The sequence below is a fragment of the Saccostrea cucullata genome, unplaced genomic scaffold (assembly GCF_032062105.1).
Source record: "Saccostrea cucullata isolate Sc308-1 unplaced genomic scaffold, CSIRO_AGI_Scuc_v1 ctg690, whole genome shotgun sequence".
Lineage (NCBI taxonomy): Eukaryota > Metazoa > Mollusca > Bivalvia > Ostreida > Ostreidae > Saccostrea > Saccostrea cuccullata.
The window spans coordinates 93,142-104,104 of NW_026918916.1; the positions used below are offsets into that span (position 1 = coordinate 93,142).

Genomic DNA, 10,963 nt, shown 5'->3' on the forward strand with positions numbered 1-10,963 from the left:
CTTAAAACACTTAAATGATTATGACAAATTTTATAAATGCTAAAATATGACAAATAAAATTCCGGATCATTAATACTACTTTTTCGTATTAAAATATTGGACCAAATTTTCGACAGTCTTTGAATAAGACCTTTTTTGTGATTAAGCTTTAAAGTACAATATCTTCAAGAAAAGGTTAAAAAGTATTTTACATATGGATTAAAGAAACAGTTGCAAAGCACGCAATCTACCTTGACTTCCTGTAAAACTGAAAGTAGAATTTGTAAACAAACATAATTTACATCGGAATTCAGCACTCAGCGGAATGTTTAGCCGAGTCCCACCTTTAAGTCCTGATTTAAACAAGGAAACAAAAAGCTTAAGCGAGAGAAAGATCGAAGAGAGCAAGGGATCAAAAAATGAAGAAACTGAGCCTGCAGCAAGTGCAACAAATAAGCCAAAGAATGTCAGATCGGATCTCTGGAGTGTAAGTTTAAACAACATTAACAGCTGATTAATTTGGAAAACATTTTCAAAGATTTAAAACATAAGAATCGGTATTACTTTTTATTTTGTATTTTTTTTAAATAACAAAATGCTTATTTTCAGAAATTTAAGGCATTGGAGAAAAAGACAGATGAAGTTACCAAGAGATCAGCAGAGAAAAGAATTAAACATCTACAGAAAAATTTAATGCAGAAAAGTATGTGATTTTCTTTAATCTGTTAATTTAACAAATAAAAATCCAGTATTTTTAAATTACTTGAAATAATTAGTCCTTATCATCTCGATTATTACTTGATACATCTGGAATGGTTGGTAGTGATTCTTCGTTTTGATGGGTTCATACATTTTAAATGTTCATGGACCCCTGGATCAATTAGCAGGGAAAAGTTCCTTTCAGTGTCCTACAGTATGATAATGAATTCCCAAACACTTGAACAACATGAGCAATCCTTGATCTGCTATACAAATGTAATAGCAACCGAAGCTGTCCGACTGCCACATAAAATGTCAAAATAATACTGGTTTCTTTGGAACAAAATTTCAAAGCATTCTATTCAATTTGAGAAAAAATATTCATGTGCGATTTTTTATTATCAAATGTTTATTTGAATGAAAAGTTTTAAGATATAAATTTATAAATAAATGTTTCATTATTTTGTTAAAGTTGGTATTGTATTTTTTTTAAATGCTACTACATGTATATTAATTTATATTACATTATTAGTTCAAAAGGAGATTACAGATGAGGAAGACAAAGATATTCTACGTCAACATGATGTGAAGTTTGGACCAGCTGTAAAGGATGATCCATGTACCTCAAGGAAGAGAAAGCACCCTGAATGTGAAAAGTAGGAAATTATTAGATACAAAAAGTTTCAATTATGAAGACATTTAAGAGTTTCATTGATAGAAAGACCATGCAAGGATTTAATTAAAGTAAACTAAATAGTAAGAATTGATTTACGATCTAATGGGAAAAACGGTTCAATCAATCATGCTATGTGGTCCTTATACATTTTCCGGTAGTGTAAAACATTCAATAATTGTTCAACAAAACGTTGCAATAATTGTTACCATAATATACAATTATTGCTGGTTTTTGAGGTCAATACAATGATTTAGCCATCTGAGGAGTACAATATTCACCGAGCCCGAAGGGCGAGGTGAATATTGTTCGAAGATGGCTAAATCATTGTATTGACCGAAAACAATCAGCAATAATTGTTTTATTATATGATTCACTGATAAAATGATACAGCTAATTACTTGCTTGCATTTTATTAAGCCCTAGCCAAATACAAGAGAGTAGCAGAATCTAAATGTGAATAAACCTTACCAGTCGTATCAATTTGAAATGTTTTTTAAAATCAATTTTTGTAAAAAAAAAAAAAATGCCATGAGAGAAATATATATTGTCAGTCTTTTTTATGGAATAGATTTTGAATGGAAGGAGTTTTATTAGGAAAAACTGACTACCAAAAAGTTTTTTAAAAAAATGTTGTTCAGAAAAAGTGATGGAGGGGGATGTGTGTCCCTGCATCCCCTCTTACCTCCTCACCCAAAATGTATATTTGCTGTTTTTTCACATGAAAATAAAAATCATAGTCGTTTAAATAGCTTTTAAATAGCTTTTTAAAAAAATTTATATAAATTTTGAATTTGCGAATCTATTTTTAGGTAAATGTAGAGGAAATAAATCCTTGTATTGACCTGGAACGTCACGTGCAGGTCAATACAACGTAATATTTTTCTAACATAGTTGGATCTCAGCCAATCAGAGAGATTGAAATTATTCAATCATATAATAAAACGTTTTAGAGTTTCATTGATGGAAAGACCAAGGATTTAATTAAAGCAAACTAAATTGTAAGAACAGATTTACATTCTGCAGGGGAAAATGGTTGAAACAATCATGTTATGTGGTCCTCATACGTTTTCCGATAGTTTAATTACATTTTAGCAGTTCTGTACAAGTATATACCTACAATGTACATGTATATACCTATTACTATGTACATGTACTATGTACATGATGTAAGGATATGCAACAATGTTTTCATGCTTTATATACCTGAAAACCAAAGAGTGTATTTTGTAATCTTAACTTTAATAGTGAGCCAAAAGATGAACTAAAGAACAGTGAATGGAAGAGCATTAAAGGATTTCTGAATGTTAATGATCATCTTAAAGGCACAGATCCTGGAAAATATGGACCAAAGTCATCATTAGAACAAAAAATTGATGAATCCATTAAAGAAGCAGACTTTAAAACAGCTGAGGAACTTAGTGATTATATGTCTACCAGAGAGGTATTCAAACTTCAACACTTTCATTTCATAGAGTTTTTATAGACCTAGCTAGCTAAACTATATAGCCAAAATTTCCACATTTTCATCTAATCTTGATCTCTGTTGAAAAATAAAATTATTGCATAATTTATGTAGTTTATAGATTTAATATAAGTAAAATATATGCGTGGTCTAATGGAATAGTTTTTAAATAAATTTAATTAATTACAGTTTGGAAAAAAGATTGCAGATGCTATTGATGCCAAAAAGTTTAGTCAGCAATTAGAGGTATAAAAGATTATAAATTTAAATTTCTATGATTTATGTCATATTGATAGTTCAAATAATTTTTCTGTCAAAGCCTGAAAAAATATCTTTGTTGTGAATGACAATATTTTAGTTATACAATATGTATTATAGTTGATGATGATGACTGTCACAATATACTATGAAATCACTACTTTTTGTGGGGGAGAGATAAATTTTTTTGCTTTTGTGGCATGAAGAGACATACAAATTCACATCCTCCATGTACATGTACACTGTGATGTGAAATCGAAATAATGATTAACTTGGCACTTCTTCAACCCAAAATAAAATCCCACAAAATGTTTTCCCCTCAAACCATGAGAATGTTATGCAACAAAGATATGTCATGCAAGACTTAGTTAAAATACATCATCTGATTTGTTTTTTTCTTTTTTTTTGGAAGGTTGTTTTATGCTTAACCGTGTTTTATTTTCCATTAAATACAGTGTCATTTGTGTTTATTTACACAGGAGAAGAAAGAGTCAAGCAAAGAAAAAAATAAAAAGAAATTACCTTGGGGGTATGTCAGTAATTACTTATATTGCAAGGAAAAAAAACTGCAGTACATATACTTCAAAGTGTTTCAGCTATTTAAATAAATATACATTACCCTAGTACTTGTAAATGTGTAACTTGTTACATATTCTGCACTTTTGTCTGGAAGAATGTTCCTGGCATAATTTTTTCGTTGTTTGTTATGAATCTCTGTTTTTAAGCTCACCTCAAGGAAGTTAGTGAGACTGATGTATTAAAAACCCTCTTTATTAGGGTCAGCATCTCAGGTTAGCAGACCAGATTTGATGTTTCTAATTTGTTCCAAGATTGTACCAGTCAGGTGTCAGATGATTCATTTTTATGCCCCGCCATGAATATGGCCGGGGCATATAGTGTTTGTCATGTCCATCCTCTGTCTTTCCGTCCTTCTGTCCTTCCGTCCTTCCGTCACACTTTGCGTTTAGCTCTGTTCAAAGCTAAGTTTCAAAGAAACTATCCAAGATATTTTCATCAAACTTCATATGCTGATAGATATTGATGAGAGCTATGCAACTGCATCAACATTTTTTGACCTTGACCTTTCCTTTGACCTTGACCTCACTTTTCTTGAATTAGCATTTAGCTCAGTTTTAAACATACCATTCAAGATGGTATTATTAAACTTCACATGTTGATATAAACTTGCACGGATGATGCATCTAGGGATGAACACTACAAGACTTGCTTTGGATGCTGGATCTGACCTACATTTTCTAGATGAGTGACCAGGTTACAGTTTTTGGAGCAGGTTCATTCCTAAGGAACTATAAGCCCTACTTGGACCAAACTTGCATGGATGATGCATCTAAGGATAGACACTACCAGACTTGCTTCCGATGCTGGATCTGACCTACATTTTCATTCCCAAGTAACTATAAGCCCTGCCTGAACCAAAAACTTGCATGGAAGATGCATCTAGCGATGGACACTACCAGACTTGCTTCGGATGCTTGATCTGACCTACATTTTCATTCCATTGTAACTATAAGCCCTACCTGAACCAAACTTGCATGGATGATGCATCTAGGGATGGACACTACCAGACTTGCTTTGGATGCTGGATCTGACCTATATTTTCATTTCCAAGTAATTATAAGCCCTGCCTGAACCAAACTTGCATGGATGATGCATCTAGGGATGGACACTACCAGATTTGCTTTGGATGCTGGATCTGACCTATATTTTCATTCCCTTGAAACTATAAGCCCTACCTGAACCAAACTGGATGATGCATCTAGGGATGCACACTACCAGACTTGCTTGGATGCTGAATCTGTTATATATTTTCATTCCCAAGTAACTATAAGCCCTACCTGAACCAAACTTGCATGGATGATGCATCTAGGGACGGACACTACCAGACTTGCTTTGGATGCTGGATCTGACCTATATTTTCATTCCCAAGTAACTACCAGACTTGCTTCGGATGCTGGATCTGACCTACATTTTTATTCCCTAGTGCCTACTAACTATAAGCCCTACCTGAACCAAACTGATCAAATTTTATTCACATACAAATTTTCATGTTGCTTTACTAATATATCCTCGGCGGGGCATTCATGTCCTATGGACATATTTTTAGTTATTCATAGTGATTAATAGATTTATGTTTTCCAAGCAGGTTTATGTTTTATACCTCCACAGATGAAGATTGAAATGGGGAAGGGATTATAGGGATCACTTTGTTTGTCTTTTCTTTCAGGCTATAACTTTTTTGTGGTAGTTTCAGATACATGGCTTCCTACTAGCTTGGGCTAGTGAGTTAACCTTTTAGCTCAATTGGTAGAGCACTGGACTGGCAAGCCAGAGGTCCTGGGTTCAAACCCCGGTAGGGACACATAAAATGTCTCTGTTACATTTGGTGTTCATGTTAGGACCCGGGTGTTCTTTTCACCACACAAGTATCAACACTTTGAAAGAGATGAGGGCACCTCATTATCTGGAGGTGGACAATGTGCTTGTCAAGGACCCTCAGTCATTCTAGGAAATTCAAGGTCATGGCAGAAAAAGTATAAAAATGTACCTGAACTTAAGTTGCATGGATGATGCATCAAGGAATGCCCACTACTAGACTTGCTTTGGATGCTGGATTTAACTCAATTGTTTTTAATGAAGGACAAGGTTCAAAGTTTTGTGAGCAGGCTCATTCCAATATAACATCACTAATCTTGACCAAACTTGCATGGATGATAATAAGGATGCACACTATCATCAGAACTTTGGATGCTGGATTGGTTATATATTTTTTTGAAAGTGTCTAGGTGTACTTTTTTGGAGCAGGGTTGTACCAGAGTAACTTCTAGCCATACTAATACAGCAAACTTGCATGGATGATACATCTTAAGATGCACACTACATATTTCAGATGCTGGATCTGACCTGTATTTTTTACATGTAGAACAAGTCCATTTCAAAGTAACTGTGCAGTAGTGAAGCCCCACCTGGACTTAGTAATGCACACTACTAGCTTATTTGTTGTTACTTAAAGGAGGTAGTATTCCTTGAGGTGAGCCCTGTATTCTTCACTCTCCTTTGATTATAATCTCATCTTTTCTAATCTTCAGATTTGAGCATAAACAAAGATGGGAAACAAAATCTGCAATGTAGCTCGACTTCAATTACCTCAAATTCGATGTTCATATTTAATTCAATAAAACATGTTGATGTTTTTATTTTATGTTTCTATTAATGAGCACTTGGCGACCTACTTTTATTAACAAACTTGCAGTTATATATCACTGTGTATGTGACAATGAAACTTGGGTTTTCATTCAATTTCTTTTTTCACTTTTTTTGGGCCAGGTAAATATCACCATATTTCAAAAGAACACAACTGAGAAATTGCAAAAATATGGTGGGACCAATTAAAACTCTATAAAAGAACAACCTCACTGTTAAATATTCATTTATTGGCCCCTTAGACTACAGTGGAACTACAATAGAGGGACAGTTTTTCAACAGTTTTTTTTAATTGGCAAAATTATAAATTGAATGATACATGTACATAAAATTCTCATCCAGCTTCAAATTTAACCACTACATAAATATGTAACTAAAATTACAAGTTTATTGGTTATAAATTAATATCTACAACTTGATATGTATCAAAATAAAACAGTTATAAAATGATACAATGCTCTTTACTTGTACATTATATAAAATATGAAAGAAAAAACCTGGGTTTAGATTTTCATCACAAAAACTGAAGTATTAAGCTATCAATATTTCTTAAATTCTGGTTTTATGAGACATAAAACACTGTAGATTTATCAGAAAAAAATTTATTCGAAGTGTACAGAATCCAATCTTGCTTGAATGTGCTTTGCATGAACTTGTGTGACAGCATATTGATATATAATACATGAGATATTTGCTGGGTGCTCACCACTAGATTCATCAATTATATGACATTACAGACAAGATTACCAGTGGATCTTACAGGTGCAAGTCAAGTTTAATTAATTTTACATATCAACTTCATTAATATCCTTGATGATGATGTAATCTTTTAAAAGTTTTGGGACAGGTAATATCTCAGCTCCATAATAAACATTGCAATTTCCAAGAAAGCTACGTCGAATCTTTAATCTACAATAATGCATAAGTCGCTGAGGTTGTTTACAAAAGTTATTCAACCAGGCATGAAATTCTTTGTCACTTTCAAGAGGTGAGTTCAAAAAATATTGTTTCTCTTCCTTGCTGAACCGGAAACCACTTATAGCCATGGTGTGTAAACTTCCATACATATTTTTGGCTTTACACAAGTAAAGCAAATTACTTTTCAAGTTGCTCCTACATCTTTCTAAATCTGGAGTTGCTTTTATTAACACAGAAATCATTGTATCATTTGAACCGTTCCAAACATTAACTGCATTGTTCATTTGCATCCATACTGGGTCAATGCTCATCATCACTTTGTTGATTCGTAAGAGAATTTCAGCACACCTGGCCTGATTTCTTCTGAGAGCAATGTAAAGAGGTGTCAGGTTGAAATGATTAGTCTTCTCGGGATCTGCATGGTATTTTAATAATGTCTCCACGCAAAGAAAGTAGCCATTGTGAGCAGCTATATGTAGAGCACAGTTTCCTCCCTGTGTTTGTATTTCAGCGTTTGGATCCACGCCACTTTCGAGGACTTCTTTCAATTCCTTGACATTATTCTCCGTGATTGCTATTTCTAACTTTTTAAGAGGAGATGATTTCTTTTTAATTAGATTTAAGAGATCCATTATCACAGTCCTAACGGTATTTCTACATTAACCAAAAGTTTTTAACTTTAAACAAAAAAGTAACTTTATCAGAAATGTATCTAATTGTTCGTGTTGATCACTATTTACGCAGTCATAATACGCTACTTATAAGTGCACAAAATCCCCAGAGCAAAAGAGGATTGGCTTTGAAATGTAAACATGACGATGAAAATTTTCCTATTTACAATTTTTTTTATAAACATCCGGTTTCAGAATTGTAGGCAGTTCGATCAATGAAATTTCGATTTAAACATTTCCCTTTCGTTGTCATTGGGGTTTGATTTTTTAAATATATTTTATGCCACCCGTCTGTCTGTTTGTCCCCAAAAACTTTAACCCGGCTCCATCTGACGTCTCTAATTTTTCTCTCATAAAATACTGGTATATCCCCTACATTAGCCAAGGTAGGGGTATAATTTTTCATTAAAAGAAAAATAAGTTAAGTCGGTTGCCTGTGTATTATTAGGTAGGGGTTATATTTTTTTTTATTGAAAGAAAAATACGTTAACTTAAGTCGGGTGCCTGTATCCTGCTCCAAGTTCACATATATGGCAAGAAATTGGTACTGTGTTTTTAGGTGATACTTTTGTACCCTAGGGTACACTTCTATTTATCCTTTACCAATAAGGTAACAATTAGGGTACAGTACAAAACCATTGGAAAATGAAAGTAGAAAATTTCTGAAGGACTGTCAATGTAGCCGGGTTACAATGGGTACAGTGGTTACTTATTAACATAATTAACAGTAATAACACCTTTTCTACTTTTATCCTAAAACTATTTGATTTTAGAATTTAAACAGGGTACGGAGGAAACTATATGCCTACAAAATCACAACAATTGACATTTTCATAACTTAAAGTGTTTGATTCATATTAGCATGATCATGACCTAATGGCTTCAAAGGTCTAATTACAAAAAACAACCACACTCATGTAAGTATTTAAGAGGGTATAAGTCAGCTTCTTACCTTTAATTATGATTATAATAGTCCTGATTCTTGGAGTTATAATTAGCTACACTGATAATTATATTCCAGACTTGAGCATTGCATGACACACCTGATACTGTATACCTATCGCAAATGATTTACCTGTACCCCCACTCTGTCTGACAAACACAAACTCTACTAACAGTACCTGATGGTGTGTACTATACACAAACTGATCAAATCATTGTGATCATGTAGGATTGGGTGATCATTTACTTCCATTTCAGGCCAGACTAATTTAAATTACCATATACACTGTATTTATCTTATCCAATTCAATTTTGATTAGTAAATTAAAGTTATATACTAGTAATTTCTAAACAAGTTTAGCTAAACTTTATTAATATATTTGTAAATAGTACTAGTACTTTGAACAGATCATTTAATACCTTTTTTTAACAAAAGTATATACCATGGGTAGCTAGGTCCCTGCTATCAAGTATCATATGGGCTGGTAGATTTGAGATTTTTACCAGCACAGAGATTTTTTTTTTATTTAAGCCCCTCCCATCACCATGAATATAATATATGTCACTTATCTGATAAAAATCTGCATTGCAAAACTCAGATGCTTTAAAATTTGTATTAAGAATTTTTATCCAATTAATTTATTATATTATTTCCTAAATTAACATAGTTCAATACTTTATAAATAAAAGACCATGAACAATGAAATTGAATCAAAAGCTTTTTCAAAATCGATTAAAACCAACAATCCTTGTATATTTTTAGCTTCTGTGTATGCCATTAAATCATAAATAAATCTGGTGTTTTCACCCAAATATCTTCCTTTTAGGAATTAAGTGTGAGTGTCTGAAATCAAAAGATCCAGAGTATATTTTATTCTGTAATTTAGTAGAGTTATGGTCTCCAATTGTTCAAAAATTGTCTGGGTTTATTCCCATTGGGTATACATGAAATTATCCCTAGTCTATGTGAAATAGGAATTTCTTTTTTTTTGACAATATACAATTTGTAGCTCGCATAATGTATGTAGACTTAAAGATCACTCCAGAAAAATTAAAAAAAAATTCAGTTGTAAATTAAGCTTTACCATATCACTTCCAGGAGATTTATCATTCTTCATATTTTTTAAAACTTGTAAAACTTCATTTTCTTCAATATCTTTTTCTTAATCAAGGAAGTGATTTTATCTAATTTTTGAATTTCAGTTGAGTTAATAATTTCTTCTAAATCAATATCAATCAGTTTATAATCTGTATTAGAATATAAATCTTGATAAAACTTTTTGACTTGATTCAAAATTTCTGATTGATCATATATAAGGTGACATTTTGTTTATTTCTTGGTTTACGGATCCACCGACCTGATTTTTTTTTTTTAAGTCTCCTGAATTGATCGAGTACTTTGGATTAGAGGAAATTATTTTTCTTTTCTTTTTTTTCTTAAATTAAACTAAATTCTAGATCAGGTTCGGCATAGGACATTTATATGTTCTTTCAATGTAGCTCTAAAATATGGCAGTATATACACGTACCCTGGTAATACATGCATATAAATCTGTGAAAATTTTGATGATAATTTAAATTTAAGGCTCAGAAGGTATGTAAACATTGGGTTTGGGAAATGTTTTGCAGTGGAATTATAAAGTTGCAAAATCAAGTATGCTAGGAAAAGCCAGTGAAATTTTTAGGTGGCAGCTAGTTTAAATGCATGTAAACAGAGAAAGAAATAGAGAAATAACAGACTTGTAAAAGTTTTTTTTTTCAATAGATGGCACTGTAGCTCTAGGTTTTCCATCCCAATTTTTCCTATTAGAGCTGCAGTCTTGCAGCTATATGTAACGAGCAGGTGAACTTAGGTGTTAGTTTTTATATATGGCATGCATTTTATTCTTCTGCCAATTTACATAGGTATCATAAAAAGAAGAGAATATGATTATTAAGTAGAAAATAGAAGGAAAGAAGAGAAATTTACAAGTATTTTGAATTTAAAAGCATATGCCTCTGGCCTAGCTGCCGCCTCTGATTTGTTAATTATTTTTATACAAGTAGTCTTAGATCATGATTACATGTATATCATGTGATCATAATAAATACTGCATAATTTTTGGTAAACAGAAATTTTGACAATAAATATTAATT

General features: G+C 32.4%; 2 protein-coding genes across 2 annotated transcripts; one reads left to right on the top strand and one right to left on the bottom strand.

Moving 5' to 3' along the window:
* Positions 1 to 241: 241 nt before the first annotated feature.
* LOC134275775 (protein FAM204A-like) lies at positions 242 to 6,288 on the top strand. Its single transcript, XM_062758073.1, has 7 exons — positions 242 to 466; positions 589 to 682; positions 1,211 to 1,334; positions 2,600 to 2,795; positions 3,006 to 3,062; positions 3,554 to 3,603; positions 6,182 to 6,288. The coding sequence occupies exons 1-7, from the start codon at positions 305 to 307 to the stop codon at positions 6,222 to 6,224; spliced, it is 726 nt and encodes a 241-aa protein (XP_062614057.1). The 5' UTR covers positions 242 to 304; the 3' UTR covers positions 6,225 to 6,288.
* Positions 6,289 to 6,527: 239 nt separating this feature from the next.
* Positions 6,528 to 8,034, bottom strand: LOC134275755 (ankyrin repeat and SOCS box protein 8-like). The gene has a single exon (XM_062758045.1). It carries the CDS (start codon positions 7,844 to 7,846, stop codon positions 7,082 to 7,084), a length of 765 nt encoding a protein of 254 aa, XP_062614029.1. The 5' UTR covers positions 7,847 to 8,034; the 3' UTR covers positions 6,528 to 7,081.
* Between the last annotated feature and the right edge of the window lie 2,929 nt (positions 8,035 to 10,963).

Bases quoted from the DNA above. Each gene is read 5' to 3' on its own strand.
- LOC134275775 (XM_062758073.1), top strand. From the start codon at position 305: ATGTTTAGCCGAGTCCCACCTTTAAGTCCTGATTTAAACAAGGAAACA. The intron at 683-1,210 runs GTATGTGATTTT...TTACATTATTAG, and splicing joins GAAAAATTTAATGCAGAAAA to TTCAAAAGGAGATTACAGAT. The intron at 3,604-6,181 runs GTATGTCAGTAA...TCTAATCTTCAG, and splicing joins AAAAAGAAATTACCTTGGGG to ATTTGAGCATAAACAAAGAT.
- LOC134275755 (XM_062758045.1), bottom strand. From the start codon at position 7,846: ATGGATCTCTTAAATCTAATTAAAAAGAAATCATCTCCTCTTAAAAAG.